The sequence below is a fragment of the Aspergillus foveolatus genome (assembly GCF_047715535.1).
Source record: "Aspergillus foveolatus strain CBS 279.81 unplaced genomic scaffold BDW70scaffold_63, whole genome shotgun sequence".
Classification (NCBI taxonomy): domain Eukaryota; kingdom Fungi; phylum Ascomycota; class Eurotiomycetes; order Eurotiales; family Aspergillaceae; genus Aspergillus; species Aspergillus foveolatus.
In genome coordinates, this window is record NW_027396127.1 from 1 (window position 1) to 21881 (window position 21881).

Consider the following 21881-nt stretch of genomic DNA (forward strand, 5'->3'; position numbering starts at 1 on the left):
TATCATAAGTAGGTAAAATCATGTGATATTTAACGATAATAGTATCGGCAATGATATTTAACGATATAGTATCGGCACCTGAGGATCTCGACGATATTATTTGACGATCAAGATAGTCAAGCTTTGAATTTGACGATACTATTGCCGATATTCGAAAACTATGACTATATAGTATCGTGAACAGCCCTGTGGCGGGGTAGAGAGCGAGGTGTTGACCCCGACCTTGTCTTTGGCGGCGCTTTCGCTCAAGCTGCGTGATAAGGGGAAGAGAGCAATGGCAGGTGTGTTTCTGCTGTACCCTGAGCCGATGCTGCCATTCGGCACCAGTGCGGCGACGGAAAATACCCGTGGTGCGTATCTCAATTGTGAGTCCTCCTTGGCTGTCGGGGTAGATGGTACGTACGGTGTTTACGGTCATGCCAGGTAATGGGATCTTCGAATTCGCCGGCAACTATATTCCCGCCGGCGTACCGTCGGCGCTTTATATATCGCCAGGACAGCACCCAGTCTCCAGTTTGGAAGACCTTCCAGCCGCTGCAGTCGACACCTGCGGCTTCGATTGCTTGCGAGATGTTGGTGTCCAATTTGCTTCCAAGTTGGAAGAGGCCGGCAACCAGGTCACCGGGCACCATTACGAGACCCTGGGTCATGGCTTTCTCCAGACGGCCCCTTGAAGCTCTATTGCCATGAAGGCGCTGCTTCGCGTTACAGGATGTACGAGAGACAATCAAACGTGGTCGGAAATAGACACTCGAGACTCTGCGTAGTCAAGGTAGCCGTCAACTTTGTGAAGGGCCAACACTTTTTGATTGGAGCTAATGATAGTCAATATACGCTAAAGATGCATAAGAATAGAGGAACGACGAGACTTGAGCTAATCCCAAAGCGTAGAACAGGGCATCATGTTCAGAGAAGAATCTTCTTGGCTACCTCGAGTTCCTCAATCTCCTTCAAAAGTTGCAATCGCTGCCTGTGGACAACCGGATCCTCCCCCACGATGTCCGCCAACTCTTGGTCGGATAGGCGATACACAAACGTAGGTGACAAAAGTTTCAGCGGACTGTTCGGGCCACTCAGCAAAAAGTAGTGTGCAGACTGCACGCAGACGTTGTCGATAAAGCGGTTCACGGCGACGTTGTAATACGAGTGCAAGATATCGTGAATCTGCTGGATCATGTAGTCGCGACTGCCTATTCCCGGCATCGCGGCTTTGATATCTTCGACCCGGACTACTTTGCCCAGGGCAGCATTGCCGGCGCTAAAGGTATTGTCTGCTATGCACTTTTGAATCTTCGAGTTCGGACTGGAGTCCGTTAGCCCACACTAGCAATTACTGGGTAAGACTTACCAGGTTTGCAAAGTTTCCACAAACGTTGGGTGTAGAGATATCAAAGCATCGTTGCGTTCATTCTCCAGCAGAAATTGAGTATGGGTAATCGCATTTGCGTACTTCTTCTGCAGATCATCCATCATGATGGCCAGTAGGCCACGGGACATCCGTCCATCTTGGCAGAGATCAGTCACCACGCTGACAATGCAGGCGTTGACAAGGGCAATTATATCGCTGATATAACCCAGCGCTATCCTCCCCCACTTATTTGACTGCCTTTTCATGGCAGTCGGTAGAAGGGAGCTGTTGAATGTACCAAGCTCAAACCCACGAGAACCAAGATACTCGGCGTCAAGCCATGAATAGATGTCGTCTTCCACAGGAGGGCTGATAGGCTCAGGGCCAAGAAGAACATCACTCAGTTCGACTGCAATATCGATCTTGCGGGTGCTGACCATGCTCTCCTCATTCTTCCCGTCAGTCCGGTCACTTGTTCTCGACAACAGCGATGGACTACCCTCGGTCCCGTTGCGGAAATTGTAGACATGCCCGAGATTCGTCATGTCGGACCTAAACTGTTCATTGCGCTCGATGACAGTCGTGGCCAGGCGGAAACGTTTGGCCTTGTCAAAGATACCGTTGGCACCGTAGTTACCGCGCAAGGCATTTGACATGACTTCCTGGTATTTTGCTACGAGATCCAGGAGGAAGTCCATTTGCTGGCTTCGGTTCAATCTTTCCTGGCCAAGTGCCAGTAGAGAGGCCTGGGTCTCTTTCAGCTTTTTATTGATATCCACACGTATCTAGGTTCCATCAGCAGAAATCATAAGCAGGGCGAAGATCGATCTCACCATGGGGAATTCCCGTCGGGCATTCTCTGTGACAGTTTCCTGTAGCCGCTGCCTCAGCGATTCAATACCAAATCGATCTGCAGGCACAAGGCCCCAACCCGGCCTCGATCTAAGCTCGGCCTCTATGTCCGCGCGAGTCTTGTCTCCAACGGCGAGCTCGCTCTTCCCAAGACTGCGGACTAGAACCCAGCCGTGTCTGAGAGGCATGGTCTTTCCCGTAATCAAGTCCAACACAATGTGCTCTGCTCCGCGATCGACCAGATCAGGCTTCGTGAGCACGCCAAGGGTGCGTTGTCCTTCAGGATCGACTTCGCGAGCTCTTTCAATAACTTCCTGCGTTGCTGCGTCGACGTTGGCGGGAACGACAGCTAGGATGATTGATCGTGGGTTCCCCATATACTCCTGCACCATACCGCGGACCATATCGATATCGTGCTTGGTTGTCACACCGGGTGTCACACTTTTAAAGATTCCTGGAACGTCAATAACAGCCAGGTGGTCCTCATTTGGGCCGCTGATCTCCAGGCGAAAGACGTGTCGAGAAAATGTTGGCTTCGACTTGTCATCGAGGCCGTGAATGCCCATCACCGTATGTACCTATCATTGTCAGGGACTCGCACGACAGACTCAAGAAACCCTACCTCGTTTATCATATCGGAGAACGCCTTCGGATCTAGGTATGCCGATTCGCACCTCGACCATGCTTTCAGTCTTGCAACACACTCAGGGTCAGACTGCGGCGCCGGCTCGATGGACGCCCGGATATTGCGACCAACTTGGCCGGCGGCTCGGCGGAAGATGATCTGGGTAGCGAACCGCGTACATAAGGTGCTATCGCGAGGAAAGGGGAGACCGGTCAATCCCTCCAAAATCGAACTTTTGCCGCTCGACTGATCACCTACGGCCACGAGCTGCGGCAGAGCAACGTAATCGCCAACGTTGCAGGCGAAAAGCTTATCGAACTTCTCGAGCAGATATGGATCAGTCAGGTGTGCGTTGTTGGAGGTAGGCTCCTTCATTGTTTCCGTTGCATCTGACGACATTGCATCCAACGACGTCTGTGTAGGTTGAACAAGCACCATGATGGAGGGTAGCGATAGCTATAAGAATGCACGAGCTCTGGATGTACACCAGATGCAACTGAGAGATAAATCAGAGACGGCATCCCTGGGTTTGTTTTGATCGCGAGAAAGCCTCCCATGGCTGGGAGTCGAGATAGGCAGGCATCACTGTGCGATAGCACCTCCCTCAGAGAGCGACTTGACTGGCATAACTGGTAAGTCAACTGGCAGCCACGAGGCTAACCTAGGTAATGTGAAGCACAGCTCGGGGAGATTGGTGTACGGTTGTTTCCAAGCATTATCGATGAACTTTACGGTGTGTCGCAGATAGAGAACTGAAGAGGCTGTAATCGCGTTGGTGGTTGTGTTTGAGAAGAGAGTTGCAACAGCACAGCCGGGTCTTGGCAACACAGCCAGATGCAGGAGATGTTTAGATTCTGAGGCGGTGCATTGTCTGGATATATACCTAATTCCGAGATACGCCGGTAAATCCGATGGAGGCTCCGGGGCGGGACTTCTGGCCTGCCGATCAATGGAGTTGGGGGCGTCATCAGTCTGCAACTGCAGCGTTCTACTGTTCAGTTTTAATTGTGTGAAGAATACTGGCAGATTGTACGGCCAGCATATTAGGCAGCTGATCGCCTTGATCTACAGTGAGTATAAATGCGTCTTGCCAAGACACGTGGTTTGAGCTGATCATCGCAGTCCGTGCCATTTTGAAGAACAACACAAGGAGACTCTGGGCGTCGGTCGGCACTCACGACTCTTCCCTAACGGGTGGGCCCAACTAAGCTCATACCAAGCACTGTCACGCAAAGCATACGCGGCGCCAAGCTCTTGAAGCGTTGTCGAGCCCTATCGCAACCCAAGCTACAGCCTATGGCTTGTCTCGAATTACGCACCCTCTTCTACAGACTCCTTTTTATGAAACGTCACTGAACAACGTTTACGCGGCGGAAGCCGGAGACCCCTGGGCCATGCCTATAAGAAGGAGAGGTTTCTCTGGGGGAATTTGATCATCAAGTCAGAAATCAGACATCAGTCATCCTCTCCTCTCAATCAGCCTAACAATGCGCTTCACCGGTCTTCTCACTCTTACTGCGGCCACTCTGGCTCTGGCCCACCCGGGCGAGAAGCACGACCCCGTCGCTCTCAAGCGCGAGATCCACGCGCGAGACGTGCAGGCGATCAGGGCCAGGCAGGCCCTGGACGCCTGCTCCGGCTCTACCGATGCTATCCAGCTGAACGAGCGCAATGTCGCCCGTCGTGCCCAGACTACTCGTAACCTGCGCCAGCAGCGCGGTATCACTGCTCGTGAGTTAGCTTCTTTCTCCTTTCTTCCATGACATCTAGCTGATTCAGTAGACCCGCAAAAGTGGCGCCGCGACCTTGCTGCCCTTGAGAAGTGGGAAGCCATTGACCACAACAAGACCGGCATCCTGAACTACGGGCCCAACACCCATGAGCAGGACATCTTCGGCGCTAACACCAGCGCCATCCTCGCTCCTACCATTACTGACGGCCCCTACTACATCTGGGGTGAGCTCATGAGGCAGGATGTGAGGGAGGAGCTCTACTCCGACGGTGTCGATCTCTTCTTGGAGGTGCAGTACATCGATGTCAACACCTGCAAGCCCATCCAGGGTGCCATTGTCGATATCTGGAACGCCAACGCCACGGGTGTTTACAGGTATGCTTTGCCCAAGACTGTATCTGGCTATCGCTAACAGTCGCAGTGGTGTTGTGGCCACCGGCAACGATGGCGGCTGGGACACAACCTTCCTCCGCGGTATCCAGGAGTCCGACAAAGACGGCGTGGTCACATTCCAAACCATCTTCCCTGGCCACTATGAGGGCCGCGCCATTCACACCCATCTCCTCACCCACATCGGCGCCACCGTCAACGAGAACAACGGCACCCTCCAGGTTGGCACTGGCAGCATCGCCCACATCGGCCAGCTCTTCTGGAACGAGGTGCTCCGCTCTGCTGTGGAGGACACCTATCCCTACAACACCAACACTCAGGAGATCGTTTCCAACGCGGACGACATGTGGAGTGTTGAACAAGCTACCGACGAGTACGACCCTTTCCCTGAGTACATCTACCTCGGCAACGGCTTGGATGATGGTCTTTTTGCCTGGATCCAGATCGGCATCAACGCCTCGGCTGACTACACCGACAACTCCTACTACAGCATTGCTGGCTACTACGATGAGAACGGCGGCCACCAGAACACTGACAGTGCTGCCTTCGGTGGTGGTGGCGATGGCGCTGCTCCCTCTGGCGCCGCTCCTTCTGGCGCTGCGCCCTCTGGTGCTGCCCCTACTGGCACCGCCGCGCCCTCTGCCTAGATCTCAAAATTTTCCATCGGTTGTGAGTGACCAAGGGTTGAATGTTTGATATATAGACCTTTATAATAGATACAAAGTTATTTTCTCACATCATTCCCTACATTTTTCAGCCGCGTATAGCTGGAGTAGCCGAGTTCCTTGAGCAGTCATATCCAAAACCAACCTCATCGACAGAAGCCTTCTATCAGGGACGCAGAATGATGGCATGAGTAACATCTCGTATCCTTGGCTGCCGCACTGGAGTAATCGGAAATGAGCTACCATTTCAACGATTGGGACGATCCCGGCGCTGTCGACCACAGTGCTTCTCCATCGAAGGATCAGCGAGCATTTGCTGCGCGGTCAGTGTCACGAACCACTCTCGCAACTCTGAAAGGACAGCTTTCACGCAGTCTTTGCGTAATCCTGCTAGGGCAACCGGTGACGACAAGCTGGAAGGATAAGGTCGGTGTGCTGGAGGGAGGTGCACGGTCACGGATTGGCCGGTGGAGGATCTGTTTGTATTTGAAATTCCGGCGATATAAAATGCGATGCGTCTTCTGAAGTGTGGTTCTTTTTATGCTTTAACTGACGGTATTTGGTAATTCATGGTAAGGAAATACAGCAGACGACCTACATTGAAAAATACAATCCCACTGTATGGTACTCTGCACTGGCAGCAGCACCCTTCAATGACCCCCTGGCCTCCGTTTCAACAACAGCACCATTACCAACAATATCCAATTGAAGAGACATACAATACCAATAACACAGCTCTCAAAGGTCTATCCACATGCGCAGAATCCGGGACTGAGTTAGCGTGTTTGTACGCGCTGTGCTCATCATCCAGCACTGATTTTATACGGGTACACTGGCCCCAGGCCTCCAACTCTATCCCAGCTTGGTTGGAATATGATAATGCCACATTAGTCCGAGCCGTTAATGTCGTTCCCTGCGCCATGATGATAACAGTTGGGGTACGGGTACGTAGTAGTACTGGCGGCTTGAGATTCTGAAGGTATATTGTCGCTGCAGCTGGGATGACAGGAAGCGGGTGAAGTACGAGATTCCCGATCATATGATGCGTGTTATGCCAGACAGGAATAAAGTACCGGATGAATTATGATAGATTTATTCTCTTTGCTGTAGTTTTATTGGACTATTGATACTCCTGAGATCGGAAATTCGTTCGGACTACGGACATACGGCCTACTCGGTCCGGCCTCAGACTTGCCTCAGGCTTGCCTAATAGGGTTATCCAGTGTCCAGGCTGGGCTGCTATCGGATCTTTGTTTAAACAGTCACATCATCCTACGGCTGATGAAGTCGACTCTCAACCCAGCTAATACGTTCAAAACTTCCTGTTCTAGATTAATTCGGATTATCCGGCGTCAGCTTCGACAGCCTCCTGAGTCTCGGCCCAAACTTCATAAACAAGAACGGAATGGGGAGTAACACCGCCGCAACAGCGCCGATGATTGACACCGCAGGACCAACATCCAGCGCATCGATCATTGGCCTTGCAGCAAGCGGCAATCCCGCAGCCATGATACTCCTCAAGAAGGTCACAGCAGCCGTCGAACTCGCCGCATATATACCGTACATGTCGACGAGATAGTTGAGGCACTGCTGGAAGATGCAGTTGAAGCCAATTCCTATGAACAGTGCCGCAAGACAAGGCAGGATCCAGTGATGAGGCGGCTTCGCAGTCCATGCGAACCAAAATGCGCCAATGACGAAGAAGACCGCTCCGAATGCCATCGGTGGAAGGCGCGCTTCCGGAACGGCTTTCCCACCTGCGTTCTTGGCGATGATGTTGTAGCGGTATTGGTTCCATATATTGAGGCCGACGGAGGAAATCACTCCTATCAGTAGGGCAAGGAAAGGCAGCGCTGCGACAACCGGATGCCAGGCGCGGATCTCCTCGAAGACGATTGGGAAGACTTCCAGCGTCAGATACATCACGCCATAGACGAAGGAGGCGTAGATGGCAATGCAGGTGACTACGGGCTCGGTAGACAGCATGATCATAGGGCGAGAAAGTTGTTTCGTGACAATGGAGTGGACATCGAGCTTGAGGTGCTCGTGCGGGTGGTAATAGCGGTTGTCGTTGGTTTCCTTGCGCAAGCGTTGCGCTTTTCGTTTCAACAGTACCAAAGGGTACACCTCCGGTAGGAAGAAGAAGGCCATGGCGAAGGTGACCATGACCCAGATGGCGAGAATGTAGCTGGGCCAGCGCCAGTTGAGATGTGGGTTTGTGACGAGGGCTGCACCGATGATGGGGCCTAATGAAGGCCCACCGTTCACTGCGACTGCGTAGAGACTAACAGCTATTCCTCGTCTCTCGCGACTCCAGATGTCACCGAGGGCTGCGGTGACATTGCTGATTGGCGCAGATCCAAAGAAGCCAGTGAAGAATCGGGTGACGAACACCGACGCGGCATTTGTGCTTCGCGAAGTGCCGATTGCGAACAGTGCCTGGCAGAAGACCGCAGGCAGGATACTGACTCGCCGTCCCCAGATCTCGGATATGGGCGCCCAGATGATGGGGCCGAAGATGAAGCCAACCCTGCATCTTGCGTTAGCGATGTACCCCCAGACATATCAAGCTTGCAGCTGCCAACCTACAGATACAAAGCAACATCTAAAACCGAAACCTCCTGGCTCACGCCGACATATTGCGCAATGAGGTGATCGGCTGGCGTCATGATGCTGGAACCCAAACTGCCAGCCAGCGCCAGCATGCCCAGTTGGAAGGTCACCCACCACTTGTACCGGTCTGGCCAGTTCTGGGGATTCATCGGGTCGGCCTGATCCCATCTGACCAGGAAGTCGGGGTCCAGCTCAGCCGGCCGCTCTTCATCTCCTGGTGTGCCCTTGACGCCGACCGGGAGGATGCCCATGATGCACGTCCAACACAACTCAACGGGGTATTTGTCGAGTGGGTGTCGTTCCTGACTATAGCCGCGCCATGGAAGCTATGAAAGAAAGTCAGGCACTGCCCCGGGTAAATATTCTTGTTCGCCCCTCGGCCGAGATTTCTGCAGTGGGGAACTCGGATAAGTCGGCGATAACCGTCGATCTTTCGGCAGCACTAACCGGCCAGGCAGATCACGACAAACACGCTCAAGGAGCTTTCTGGCAGAACTGCAACAAGTGTACTAAATCTGCATTTGCTCTAGAGGTCAATCTTTCTCACTGCCCAGTTCTAGACATCTAGCATCGCCTTTTTATGCTACGGGCTCTCCACCGTCAAAGCATGTCGCTCTTCGAATGACAGCCAAATATGACCGTATATGAGCTAAAGAAGAAATAGTTAATCTCAGGTTTGCGATGTAGAGGTTATCTAGTATGGCTACAGGTCAAGCACGCTCCGAGCGTACCGTATCCGTATCCTCGGCGCGTGTGTCAAGTTGGCTGAACTAACCCTAATGTAAATAAAGTAATCCACGGCCGAGCCGCGCTTACGGGCGAACCGCGCCTTTCTGCTGCTTCTGCATATCAACATTCTTCAATGTGTTATTTCTCTACTTTATCTTTATAATATACCTTTATCAAAGGAATCCAGCATACAAATGACCATTACTGCATTAAAGTCAGGAAAAATAAAACATATAAAAAGGCTGCCAGGATAATAAGATCTAACTCCAACTCTTGGAGTTAACTGGCCCTATGTCAGATAAGGCCAAAAGAGTCCTTCTTAGGAGTCGGGCTCAACAGGTCCTAAGGATATTCTGAGATCAGACAAGGAAGGTAAAGTGAAATGCAATGAACTTGATAACGTTGACAATGTTGGCTATCTTGGTTGTTCCGAAAATAAGACACGGAGTACAAAACTAGTTACATGGTAATGAGCGTCCTTAAATACCCCTGCCTTCATACCATATCAAACCCATGGATATGTCCCTGGTCAAATCCTGTCAAAGCATCCAGTTGGCTCCGTCAAATCGTCTGCTTTGCTATATCATATCACTGGATATGACCCTAGTGGCTTAGTCATCCTTCGGTCCGATATGCTTCCGTCTTTGTCACACCCTAGTTGCGGCGCAGCTGGTCGATTGGCTGACGTCGCTTGGTCTTTCTGACACCCTATTTCTTTTAAAACATCGCCCCAAGATCTGTACAAGATATAATTAAAAAATTACCTATCATCATGTAAAACAGGAGGACCCGAGGGATATAAAGTAGTAGTTTCAAACAGCACATGAAACTATTAAGGAGCATGGCATATATAAAGATAATTGTCACAGGCTATGGCCTGGGTCTTGGTTATCGGCCATGCCCTCAACCAGGAATGATTCCAGAGATCTAAATAGAGTTTCTGCATCAGTATATGTCGAGTTGAAAATATGACTGTCTAGAAACTAATCTGGAAGTTATGGCGCCTTTTTGGCTTAGCGGTATATTTTCCCGATAGTATACAACCTCGGAATTGCAGCGCGCAGCTTCGGTGAAGAGTATGACGGCAAGCCAATCAGAACATTCAAACAACCATTCTGGCGCTCATATTCAGAATACTAAGCATGGAGAAGAGAATTATGTACACGAAGAGATCATTTGTGCGATGTCCTTACCAAGCGAAGCCTAACTTCTGATAAGCGGTCAAAGTTGGCAGAAATCGGTGTAAGCGATACTGACTCGGTATCACGGCCTGCAGCGCCGTGACAAAGAGTATATATAGATGGCTATGAAGACAAACATTCTTCTTCAACAAGAAATTAAGGTTTTACAAGCAGAAAATAAGCAAGAAATAAAGAAGAGGGCAAGAAGGCATGCATTTCTTGGTAATTATGCCCCTTAACTGTACAAGAGGGTTTGGATAATGTTTAACAGCTAGATACACAAGTTAAAGAGCAGGCTCAGGAGCAGGTATATATACCTTAGCACGCTCTACCTCGCTGCAGCGAGTGCAGGGCTATAGGACATACTATTAGAGGTTGTATAAACAAGTAGCTTAATTAATAATATTTTATTCCTTTTAATTTAACTGTATTAGTGGCTGAAAAACTGCGAAGAAATGGCTGGCTTGGAGAAAAGGCGCGGCTCGGCCGTGAATTACGTTAATCTTAGCTTGGATGACACCATCAACAAGGACTTTCGGGCCATTGTGCTTTCATGTACCAAAAGCTATAGTAAACAGCCGAGGCGAGTTCCGGCAGAGCTCTGATACTTGAGTCCATGCCTACAGTAAAAAGTCAACATGAAAAAGAAAAAAAAATGTATATTGCTTTCACGCCCTATTCCCGCCGCCCCTCCTTCCCATGAAAAGAGCGCCCCGACTTATATCCCCATTATCCAGCACATCCATTCCATACCGCGCGCGATAAGCACTCAAACTTCGTTCCTCGCCCGTCCTGAGCAAGAACCACCGTAGATGCGGCAGCGGTTTGACCAGCTCATTCACACAGTCTAGCATCCATCCACCCAATCCTAACCCCCGGTACTCGGGGAGGATGTAGACGTCAGATAGGTAGGCGATCGTGCAATTGTCAGTTATCAGGCGCGCAAAGCCAATTTGTTGCATCTGTGGCCGTTCACTTTCATTTTCAGGGACATTGTTGGTGAAGGATGGAGTAGCGGTCTCGGGTGATGGTGAGGTGGTTTTGTAAAGGCCAAAACAAAAAGAGTTGTCAATCATATCTTGAAGGACGGATTCGGGAAGAGGATATGCCCAGTAGAGTGACTCTAAAGCAAATGCAGCGTTGATGGCGGACACAGAGAGTAGGGACTTATCGGTTGAGATGAGAAAGGATTGTCGGGTCCATTGTTGGGGGTTTTTGGGGAGGGACATTGCGCTCGGGTTTTTGAGGGTCTGATGTAGTGCTTTAAGGATACAGAATTCAAATTACTGAGTGGGAGGTTGAGATGCTTTTAATATTCGTATGGACTATGGAGTCGGAGACTGTCCGATTATGCATGATAATACTAAATGTGAGTCATACCTCAACCGTCATCGACAGTGTGATTCTCTAGAGATATCTAGGTGATGGCTTGTTTACAGGCATGGGATGTCGCTCTTGTTTACGTGCAATATACCTCCACCTTCTGCTGTCAACATTATCCTTAACCCATACACCATACGCCCACATTCATGCCTCATGGATGAGCATAGTCCAACTCCATGATGGCAGGAAACAGAGGATATACTGGATAAAACGAACCAGGTTGTTAAGCTGTTACATGTTAAACTGAGGATGTACCCTGGACTCCATTTCTATCTTTTATATATCCCTGGCCCAGACAGCATCACTATCCTGGTACCCCTGATTCGGGGCTCTTTGATCATCAACCCAACAGTCCTAAGTATCTCTGTATACGTCTACTAGAAAAAAGCGATGTTAGCTGCTTATTAGTGCCACAAACAAGGTATATCCACATCAGTACATTTACACTATTAGGTCTCTTTTTGTCCAGCTCTGATTCTTAAAAGCGCACTGAACAGGAGCCTCAGCGGCTAGCCCTTTCGATATAATCTCCATTGACATGCACCCAGCCAGATTTTAAGACACCGTCAAGTAGTATTTACACGAGAGAGCGCTTAATCTGGCACTTGGAGCCATGTTTCGCTCCAGTACGGAGTAAATGCAGTCTAAGCTATATCTGCCTTCGAAGGGTATGCATGGTTGGTATCGTCACGGGCAAACTATTGCCTTTAACTAGATCTAGTCATTTGCAGTCGGCGAGGCTCTTGGTGTTCTACTAGGCATTGATAAAACAGCAATGGTGACCTAGACGGTAGAAGTAGAGGGAAGTGTGGTATAGGGGCATATTTGCCGGTGGACATTCTTACTAGGTAGACAGCTAATGAAGTTGCATTTCCTTTTGCTGAGAAGAGGCCTCTAGCTTGTGTGTAGAATCTCCATGCTTGTACGGCGCTCAGGAATGCTGCGTTTTCCATCTCCCTTTCCTTAGCACTGGATACCGCCACTGGAGAGATGCCTTAATACACCTGCCAATGGTTTTATTTGGTCGGCAGCGATACCTAGACCTGTGGATAATCATAAAATACCGTCCCTATCACAATACTCTTTGTGATAAGACGTTCCTGGTCCTCAGCAGCGGCTCGGTAGTGCTGCTGGCAGGCATCTCTACCTCACCTACGCCTCCTCATTCCCTTCAACACAACATTTATTTGATGTTCAATATTGCGGTCCTTTAATATGCCCCATGACCTCAGTTTCCGGCTGCTGGGACTGACTATTTGCCTCGGCGCGATTCTGATTGTGGCCATCGGGATCAGAACCGGTGGTTTCCAAAACAGCATCAAGAGTGACAGCTTTATTTGTCTCAATTTCCACCGCGGATGTTGGTGCTGGTATCAGTGCTGGAGGAGAGCAAGAAAGACGGCGGCGCCGCCGCCGGCGACGACGCCTCGAACAGAAGAATAGAGTTATTGCAGCGGCGATAGCTAGCACGCCCACGGTGGCGCCAATGAAGATCCCAGCCTTTGAGCCTCTTGAAGGATGGGCCTGGGTATCGCTCTGGGTTGCTCTCAAGGACGAAGACGAGGACGAGGACGATGTTGAAGAGGATGGGTTAGCGGCTGACACTGCTGGGACGTGGGCGAGAAGGATGATGAGTGTGAGGGTGCCGGCGAGGGGCTGGAGGCTTCGGCGTCGCCTTCGTATTCGCGTCATTGCTCTGTATGAACTCAGCACTCTTAAAGGAGGTGGATAGACGGCCAAGGGAATATTGAGAATATAGACTTCCATGGATACAGCTGAAGGCTCCCCGGGCGCAAATACGCATACGCGATGTCACCTCAAATTGGCAATATAGCGTCTAAGCCTCAGCCAGCCTCTTACAAGGTCAATGCTACGATAAGAGAATCTTCCAGGTTAATGGTGGTGATTGGTGGGACGGGTTTACTTAAATCTTCAGAAAGGTGGGGGCCATCGTGGATAGGACATGTCCGTGTTAAGGATTTCGCGGCGACTGCAGCAATCAATCAATTTAAAACAGGGACATTTGTGCTGGAAAACAAACCTGGGGTTCTCAATTGAAATTAGGTACATGGATACGGGCATTAGCAATCTAAGCTACCGTGCAGACCCTACAGGACCAGATGAGTAGGAGCCCAACGAACAGCGACGCGGTCCAAACGGTCAGAAATAAGAGCAAATCATCACGGCAATATATAATATTGGATGTGTGAGCGACAGCAATCTTTCATCCTGTATCCTCTCTAGCTGCTGATCTTAACTAATATCTAGCTTCGAGGTTGTCTAGCCGCAATTATGGCGAAACGGAAACGTTAGAAAATTTTAGGGACAGTGGGTATCATGGAAAATCGGACGGCAATATGCAGTGTGTGATAGACCGTCCTTCATCACGCAGCAAAAACTTCTTCTAGGACTCTCTGGCCCTGAGCGAGAGATTGGGATGGCCATTCGCCTAGGCACTGAGACTCCGGGCGCTCACTCTCAATCCCCCAAGCGCGAGAACCTTCAACGTACATGGAGACGCCATGGAGGGAGTCATCGCAAATCACGCCAACGGACACTTTTGCGACATCATCGGCAGTACTAAAGGGCAGGCCTTCCTTGGTCCAGCGCTCCTCAGCGGTTTTGGAGAATGTGCTGCCAGTCTGGGCCATCCAAGGGCAGATGGTATTGATGCGGATGCTGTGTCGGTACGGAGAGTTGAGGTTGGCGTGGAGGGAGCGCATGAGATCCTGGACACCGTGTTTGGCAACCTGGTAGATAGGCACGACGGGAGTCTCCCTGATACCTGCGGCGCAGGAGAAAAGAAGGATAGAGCGATCCACGCCTGGGCCGCGGTTGTGACGAAGGTAGACGCTGGCCACGCGAGTGACGTAAAGCGTCCCAAGGAGATTCACGTCGATATCCTTGACTGATGGGGCCTAGTAACTATTAGCGCTGTCACTGTAGAAGATACTTGGTTTGTACCTACCTTGCGGACTTGTACAAGGTTCAAGGAGTGGTCGAACCATGACTCTCTGGTCTCCGCACTGCCAGCGGTGACAATAACATGATCAATGCGGTTGTACTTTTTGAAGGTATTATCAAAAAGATCAAGGACGGACTGATAGTCTGTCACGTCGGTCTTTCTGAAGATCGCGCGAGGGGGTTTAGGAGGACCAGTTGGCTCTTGGTGTACCGGCCATTGCTGAATGCACTTTCTGGCCAACTGCTCTCCCCGAGCGGCGTCAATGTCTCCAATTATCGTATAAGCACCGTTCTCGCAGCATAGCTCAACGAGGCTGGCGCCAATGCCGTTGGAGCCGCCTAAGGCTGTTAGCATTGCAACACTGAAACAGTGATCGATAATATCACTTACCCACAACAAGGATGACCTTCTCCTTGAGAGATTCTTTACGAATCACAGGGTTAAACTGGCCCAAACGACCATCAGTGGATTCCACGATGGGCTCTGCCTTGGCGATCATGGTGAAATATGGGGTGTTATCGCGGAATGATGACGAAAGGAGTCAAGATACTGTATAGCAGTATGCAATAGGTGGAGAAGACAACTAGTATGATTCCCTCGCCATGCGCGGCGTATCTTCGCTTTTATATTGCCATCGGTACCCCTCCATCTCTCGTCAATCCTTCTGAATTGGGGAGGTTATGCTAATTGTACTGGAAATTGTCCATAGAAGTGCGACTTTTTTCGATCCTTTGAAGCCAGCTCCGAATTCAGTGGGGCATGCATGGGATGTGAGCGAGCGATATTAGAGGATAAGGGGATCGGATGGGCTGCAGGAGCCAAATCGAGTGACATCGTTGGATATCGCGATCCACCTCGACAGATGTGTGTGCGTCGACTTCACACCCACTGTGGGCCTTTGATCGGCGAGACAGCGCGGGGGAGGGGACTGGAAAGTGGAAATCTGGAGAGGATCTGGGGGATTGACAGCACGTCGTGGGCGAGTTCTGGACTGTTCGAGATTTAACGTATTCACGATGCAAAGTTGTAGAGAAAGGTGGTGAAGTTGGAAAGAAGGTGGGGTTTTGGCTGAAGAAGCACAAGGTACTCTGTACTTTGGAACCTGAAGCTGGTGTTGCTTGCAAAGGCAACTGTGCCGTCGCCGTGTTTCTTGGCATCCTTCTTCCTCTCCCCTCACTTTCTTCCCGTTATTACTCCAGACTATTATTGCTCAAAAGCCTCGGAGCTCGCCTGCAAGGTGGCCAATGATCTTGCTTTACGGGTCCCCATTGACTTTGACTGCTTGATGCTGACACTTGCTCGTTCCAGCGGCCTACAGATGATCCATGAGGGTTAATCCTAAGGGGCCTGGCGTGGGAGCCAGCCACAGGCCCTGGCCCATAGCGCAGATGAAACGATGCGGCTAGCCACTACCGTGACTGGGGCCCCTGGGAGATACAGGCTCTCGGCAGCGGCGTCAGACCATTCCCAAAACGCATCGGACAAATCAGAAGTTTGGGCTGATCCGTCTCCAATCTCGGTTAATCGCAAGATTATAGACAAAGGGGCGCTCTTGGTATAAATGGTGGCGCGACGCCTCTATGTGAGACGACGTCACTCTGCTGACGAGGGATACAGTATTGCAGCAAGAGGTGGAAGGTGCGAATTCACGACCCCTCGGAACCGTGCACTTGAGGCTATCATTTCTGTCATTGTACACGGACAGCTCGGCTGGCTGGGAAGGCCCCCACCTCACGACCGCTATGGTATCAGCAACCCCACTACGTCCCATTACACATCGGACGAACGCTTGAGTCTGAGAGCCCTCGAGTGGAAAACCCAGGCGGCGCAGTGTGTGCCTCCAGTCTAGTCTGGGTAGCTTCTATAATGCGCTGTAACAGCACTCTGCCTTTTAAGTATAAGTGTCCTGCATTATGATGCAACAAATCCTGCACAGATTTCAAGAGCTCAGGAAGATAACGGCAGCAATGCGACAGCTGCCGTCGCATTGAACGCTAAACGTTGGTTGATTTGCGGTTATTGGTCGATCAGGAACACCTCCGGGGTCTTAACTCCAGCTTCAGGTTCGGATGAGCGTGCTCCGTCGACATAAAGGTCTCAGAAGCATATCGCGCAAGTGCTGGCGATCAAACGGGATCATCGAGGTATCGCGTTGGCTCAAGTCCAATTGAGCGATCGTCTTCTCCAGTGGGACCTCGGAAGTAATACTGTCAATAAAATGCCAAAGACCCGTCTCCCTTGGACCCACTGCTCGGATACTTCGCGTACTTGCCTATTCGTTTTAGATGAGAAAAACGGTTACGGAGGAGGTATCCAACATTGCTACGGTATGAGAATTGGTCGAGCGGGAATCTTCCAGCAGAAATCTCAACGCCTACGCGTTCTGACCTGCATATAGTTCACCCAGACTGTCATCTTAGCTACGCTGGCTGTTACAAACACTCACTGAGTGGCTTGATAGGCTGTGATAGGATTATATGCAGGCCAGAGGTCAACTCTTGAGTATAGTCCGCGTCTATAGGTACTGCTACACGTTACCGAAAAGGGAATTTTGCAGGTTGAGTATTTTAATGCAGTCTATACTTACTACGTTCACCGCGGCATTCTATTACTATTACCAGCGCCCCTGCTTGCCATGGCCAATCTGCAAGACCCAAACCTCAAGACTAGGGTAACCCGTCAAGCCTATACATATTGGATTGCGTTCGCCCCTCTCTCAGCACTAAGCATTTCCCCTTCCCACATATGCCACAAGCTTATGGTTTGCAGCGACTATCCCTTGTGTCTAAATATTCCGTCCGATTCATGAACGGTGTCAGCCTGCTGCATCCCCCGGATGGCTGTCACCCGCGCCAATACACGCTCACCTGCTCCTTCCTCTACTGGCCTTGAGTATTGTGCAGCGCGTCGCAATTCTATCTGTCTCTTAATGTACAGTATAGAGCCCCTGACGGTCACAATGGCGGATAATATGATCCCTTCTTCGCCGCTGGCGTGATTCACAACACTGGGCATTTGTTTTCCGTGCCTCGCTGCGAGGTATATCGATATTCTTTGCCCAACAGTCGGTCCGCGCAGACTCCTGTTGAGCTTGTGTGCTTGTGCCCTGAGGAGTTGCAGTGGCTCGGTGGAGAAGACAAGGACGGAAATATATACCAGCAAATGAGACTCTTCTGTCTGACTTACGAGACGTTCCTGCATTCCTCTTGTTATCTGTGCAGCAAGTTCATTTGACCCTGTAATGACTAGTCCCTAAGATTGACGGCGCATCGAGAGCCTTTTGTGTTCATTAAGGAATGTTCGGAATGAGCAGACTATGCGCGCTGCGCGACACCATATTTGATGCTTTGCTTTCAGATATAATGGTATTATATCCGTGATCGGTAACCCCAGATTTGCAATGACAAAATGACAATTGGTGCTGATGCTAGACAGAACAGCAGGATACCAACCCTCAACCTCTTGAGTTCTTAGATTGGTTCTCTCAGGATTCATCGTCCGCCCTTAGAAGTACTATCATCACTAGGAGTTCATCAGCCTCTCTTAGGTTCTCAGAAGTATTCTATCGGATCGTTCCGAACCTTTCGTGTCCACCATGATAAGCAGCCCCGCAATCGGACAGTCCACGTCTGATGCTCAGCTTTTCTCTCAACCAGATGTAAACCGGACAGACTATTTATTTGACTTACAGAAACCAATGCGGTATTTGCCAACATGTCAAGTGATAATATCACACCGACTGGCTGAGGATGATCTCTATCGATTCTTCCACCGCCAGGTTACGACCATGACCATGACGGGCGTCGACGTCACTCCCGGTACTACCGCGGTCTGGAAGCAAAGCCAGTTCAGCAGTCGCAACATAAGAACCGCGACCAGGCGCTGCTATATCAACAACTGCTTCTCATCGCAATGAAAAAGACCTTGGTATATAAGTGCTGCAATAACGTCCTACGAAGCGCCAAGTTACCACGACAATCCATACCCTTACCCGCAGCGAGCTTATACTCAATCAGACCCTACTCAACTCAGAAACCCAGCTCCGGTTACAGGATGGTCAGCAACCCGCCGCCGAACGAGATGGTCTACCTCCCGGGGATACTCTCCCCATCTCGCTCCTTTGGGGTCTTCCGCAAGGTCATCCATACGGGTCTCTACTCCCAATTTGTTGCAATGGAAGTTCCCGTGAATGGGGAAATCGGCGACGAAGTATGAACCCAACCTCCCCTTGAAACAGCCACCTTTCCCAGCCAGGTGCGCAATGGAGAAAAAATGAATTTCTAACTCTACCAGAAACATGCTGTCGACCAAACCCTGCTCTTCACACACGGCACCGGCAAAGCCATCGTGGCCGGAAAGGAGCAAGTCGTTAAACAAGGTGATGTAGTAATTGTGCCAGCGGGCACGCAGCACCAGTTCCTGAATGTTGGTGACGTGCCGCTGGAGGTCGTAACTATTTATTCTCCGGCTGAGCACGATCCGCGAACCGTCCATGCGACTAAGGAAGAGGGGGATAGACAGGAGGAAAAGGGCGAAGATGAGCCACCGCTGTGGAGTCAAAGGGGGAAGGAGGAGAATGAGCGGTTGGGGATTGTGAGGATCGAGTAGGCCATCCTATATGCTTTCTTTCTCGGACATCGAGTCTTACGACGAGAGAAACTACCGGACTAGACAAGGCTCCCTATGCAGTGATGTCTAGTAAGTAATCTGAGCAACAGAATAGATCAACATCAATAAACAATGACAATAAGACCTTATGTACAGAACAAAGGAATTCACGACCCAACACATCCTAACACTTCGTAGTACTCGCATATCCCTCCGGAACCAACGAGTTTGCCCAGACCTCCAACCACGAGTACCCAGTATTGCTATCGATCTCCGTGGAGTCAGCAACATTCGGGTCCGTCCCAAGCTGCGTCTCAACATTGTCGGGGATTCCATCGCCATCTGTGTCTGTAGGCGTCTCGCCACCGTCCAGGTCCCCAACACCGCCGAAATCATCCTCATCCGAGATCAAAGCCCCGTCTGTTCCGTATGACAAAACCTGGTCGATGAGGTTTGAGTCCACATCATCACGGACAAGAGAGGCGCCGACATCTACACATCCATCAGCCACATCGTCACCTAACTTGGATGGGAGGTAAGAAGGCTGGATGGGAACATACTTTCAGTAACATAGCTGACGGCTTCGTCTGGTGTCATGATATATTTGGCAGCGGGATAATCGTATTTTGTGTCAACAATATCCATACCGCCGTAGTTTGAAGAGGACACGCCGAGCTCGTTCCCGTTCAAAGTTCCGTCCTGGTCGGGATCGTAATAGTTGTTTTCAACGTAGCCGTGGAAGTTCTCATTGCCGCGCGTGAAAGCCGTGACGGACGTAGAGGGCCCGCTGATGAAGTAGTTTCCAATTATATTTGCGTCTTCATCGTGTCTATTGTTAGCATCTACCATTGAGGTGAAATGGGGAAGAGACAAAGAGGAGACTTACAAGATTGTCCACTCGAATCCCCGGCAATATATCCACCGCCACCACCCCAGTTGTAAACGACATTGTTTGTAAACTCGTTGACACCCTTGACCTTGGGGTTCCGTGTCTTATTGTCGATGTACAGGTTGCGGAATAGTGAGACACCACCATCTGTTTGCATGAGCCCACCGCACGAGTGCGTCTCCAGACCCTGTGCGATAATGCTGTCCTGCACAGTGATATTCTCGGCCGTCCCGCTGATCGAGAAGGTCTCGTCGCGGCCCCATGAGACGGAGACATGATCGAAAATCATGTTGGAGCCTTCGGCTATGGTGATGCCGTCTTTGCCGCTGTCGCCGCCGCGGCCCATTCGACTGTCGCCAGTATCAGTCAGCAATTTGATTATTTCTGCCTGGAAGGGGCTTGTCTGACGACAGAGACGTACATTCGAATGTATCTTACAATCGCGTCATCCGCATTGGAAAATGACCATCCGTTGCCATAAACTGTGATCCCGTCTCCAGGCGCCGTTTGGCCAAGGATCGTAACGCGCTTAGAGACAACAAGCCGGTCTTCAATATTAATCACGCCGCCAACTGCAAAGACGACAATGCGATCGGTTTCCGAAACGGCATCGCGAAGCGATCCCTCGCCAGAGTCCTCCAGGTTCGTAACAACATAGACATCGCCGCCGCGGCCGCCGACGGCGTTGGCACCGAACCCTTCTGCGCCGGGGAAAGCGAGAAGAGCGGTTGTTGACCGGCAAAGAGGAAGCAAGGCAAGAAGAGTGGAGAGGAGCTGCATGGTGTTAGTTCTCGTTTTAGCGGGTCACCTGGGATTCATGGCCTATGTCCAGAACCTTACTCTTTATACGTCGAGTCAGTTCGTACTCCGTATTTTGAGAAGGTCAATACGGAACCGCTACTGCAGAGCATTTCCAGATGTGGAACGGGCCGAAGTGTGCAGAAACAACGGTTGAATATTTGGACTGGAATTGATTAATCTTTAATATGTCCGGCAAGCAGGAGTCAGGGCGCTTGACACGCTCGCGGATAAATATGAAACGTGGAGAAAGCTCGCCGCTCGCCATGGTCCACCGTGCGCCAACGTCGCATAAAATCAGGGAATCAAGGGGCAAGTAGTTCTGCAGGCCAGAAATAGCAACCCATTTTCTGGACTGAGTATGCAGTCGGAGGTGAAGTCGCTGAAGCACGGACCGGGGGAAGGTAGTCTAAGGTCATCACAAGACCCTTTCGCGTTTTAATTTCGATATCGAGAATGGTCTCTTTTTAGTCTATCCGGCTATGACGTATCTTGTAATCCAAGGGCTATAGAGCAGCGCTCTAACTGAGGCTAGGATGAGATTTATTAAGAAGACATAGATGTGCGCCGAAAGATATTATGTAGTGACAAAGTCTGATCGAATCACGTAAGCCAGAATGTCAGGCAAGCATGTTATGTACACGAAACAGTTCGAACCATACCTTTAGATGCCTGCCCAGTTGTGATGGAGGTGTTCTAGAGAGGCCCATGTCACTGGCTTTTAGTAGCCGCTTGTGAGCACGTTCTCCTGCCCTGAGGGCCTTGGGAAAATTCGCGGACATGATAATTTGAGCAAGGGCGCTGTCTGACGCTCTATCCCTCGGATAATGGAGCTATTGGGCCAGGCGACTGTGTTGCCTCTCTTATCCTTATAGTTTAGATTGTATTTTGGCTGCCGTATGTTCATATTTGCGGAGACGATACAATTCATGACGGGGCATCACAGTAGCACTCAATCGCCGGTCTAGCTCATGGCCGTCATCATGTTCAGCACATATCGAGCACAAGTCGGCAGGTGCTTAATAACATTAAAAGTCGCCAATTATTCGAGTGTCTGATCACGGGATTACGGCCGTCGTTCTCCAAGCCGTCGCCAACGTGGA

The 21881-nt window shown here is 50.5% G+C and overlaps 9 protein-coding genes across 9 annotated transcripts; 3 read left to right on the top strand and 6 right to left on the bottom strand.

Annotated features, from left to right (window-relative positions):
- Window positions 1–274: 274 nt before the first annotated feature.
- Window positions 275–674, top strand: BDW70DRAFT_163124 (uncharacterized protein; the record flags this gene model as incomplete). The annotated part of the gene is made up of 2 exons (XM_073741248.1): window positions 275–365; window positions 424–674. 2 exons carry the CDS (start codon window positions 275–277, stop codon window positions 672–674), a joined length of 342 nt encoding a protein of 113 aa, XP_073592633.1.
- A 119-nt stretch (window positions 675–793) lies between these two features.
- BDW70DRAFT_170955 (dynamin family protein) lies at window positions 794–3200 on the bottom strand (the record flags this gene model as incomplete). The annotated part of the gene is made up of 4 exons (XM_073743074.1): window positions 794–1303; window positions 1349–2133; window positions 2182–2778; window positions 2823–3200. The coding sequence occupies 4 exons, from the start codon at window positions 3198–3200 to the stop codon at window positions 907–909; spliced, it is 2157 nt and encodes a 718-aa protein (XP_073592634.1). The 3' UTR covers window positions 794–906.
- A 1112-nt stretch (window positions 3201–4312) lies between these two features.
- BDW70DRAFT_170957 (intradiol ring-cleavage dioxygenase) lies at window positions 4313–5594 on the top strand (the record flags this gene model as incomplete). Its single annotated transcript, XM_073743075.1, has 3 exons — window positions 4313–4556; window positions 4608–4932; window positions 4973–5594. 3 exons carry the CDS (start codon window positions 4313–4315, stop codon window positions 5592–5594), a joined length of 1191 nt encoding a protein of 396 aa, XP_073592635.1.
- Window positions 5595–6218: 624 nt separating this feature from the next.
- Window positions 6219–8542, bottom strand: BDW70DRAFT_142703 (MFS transporter). Its single transcript, XM_073737973.1, has 2 exons — window positions 8202–8542; window positions 6219–8142 (listed from the first exon to the last, which is right to left on the bottom strand). The coding sequence occupies exons 1-2, from the start codon at window positions 8474–8476 to the stop codon at window positions 6945–6947; spliced, it is 1473 nt and encodes a 490-aa protein (XP_073592636.1). The 5' UTR covers window positions 8477–8542; the 3' UTR covers window positions 6219–6944.
- Window positions 8543–10803: 2261 nt separating this feature from the next.
- Window positions 10804–11390, bottom strand: BDW70DRAFT_170958 (GNAT family N-acetyltransferase; the record flags this gene model as incomplete). Its single annotated transcript, XM_073743076.1, has 1 exon — window positions 10804–11390. The coding sequence occupies exon 1, from the start codon at window positions 11362–11364 to the stop codon at window positions 10804–10806; it is 561 nt and encodes a 186-aa protein (XP_073592637.1). The 5' UTR covers window positions 11365–11390.
- A 1270-nt stretch (window positions 11391–12660) lies between these two features.
- Window positions 12661–13253, bottom strand: BDW70DRAFT_105125 (uncharacterized protein). The gene has a single exon (XM_073734384.1). The coding sequence runs from the start codon at window positions 13208–13210 to the stop codon at window positions 12713–12715; it is 498 nt and encodes a 165-aa protein (XP_073592638.1). The 5' UTR covers window positions 13211–13253; the 3' UTR covers window positions 12661–12712.
- Window positions 13254–13754: 501 nt separating this feature from the next.
- On the bottom strand, window positions 13755–15078 carry BDW70DRAFT_142705 (uncharacterized protein). The gene is made up of 3 exons (XM_073737974.1): window positions 14874–15078; window positions 14487–14821; window positions 13755–14436 (listed from the first exon to the last, which is right to left on the bottom strand). Exons 1-3 carry the CDS (start codon window positions 14980–14982, stop codon window positions 13903–13905), a joined length of 978 nt encoding a protein of 325 aa, XP_073592639.1. The 5' UTR covers window positions 14983–15078; the 3' UTR covers window positions 13755–13902.
- A 3458-nt stretch (window positions 15079–18536) lies between these two features.
- On the top strand, window positions 18537–19091 carry BDW70DRAFT_152972 (cupin domain-containing protein; the record flags this gene model as incomplete). Its single annotated transcript, XM_073739542.1, has 2 exons — window positions 18537–18692; window positions 18777–19091. 2 exons carry the CDS (start codon window positions 18537–18539, stop codon window positions 19089–19091), a joined length of 471 nt encoding a protein of 156 aa, XP_073592640.1.
- Window positions 19092–19275: 184 nt separating this feature from the next.
- Window positions 19276–20760, bottom strand: plyC (polysaccharide lyase family 1 protein; the record flags this gene model as incomplete). Its single annotated transcript, XM_073739543.1, has 4 exons — window positions 19276–19583; window positions 19652–19909; window positions 19978–20330; window positions 20402–20760. 4 exons carry the CDS (start codon window positions 20758–20760, stop codon window positions 19276–19278), a joined length of 1278 nt encoding a protein of 425 aa, XP_073592641.1.
- Window positions 20761–21881: the final 1121 nt, after the last annotated feature.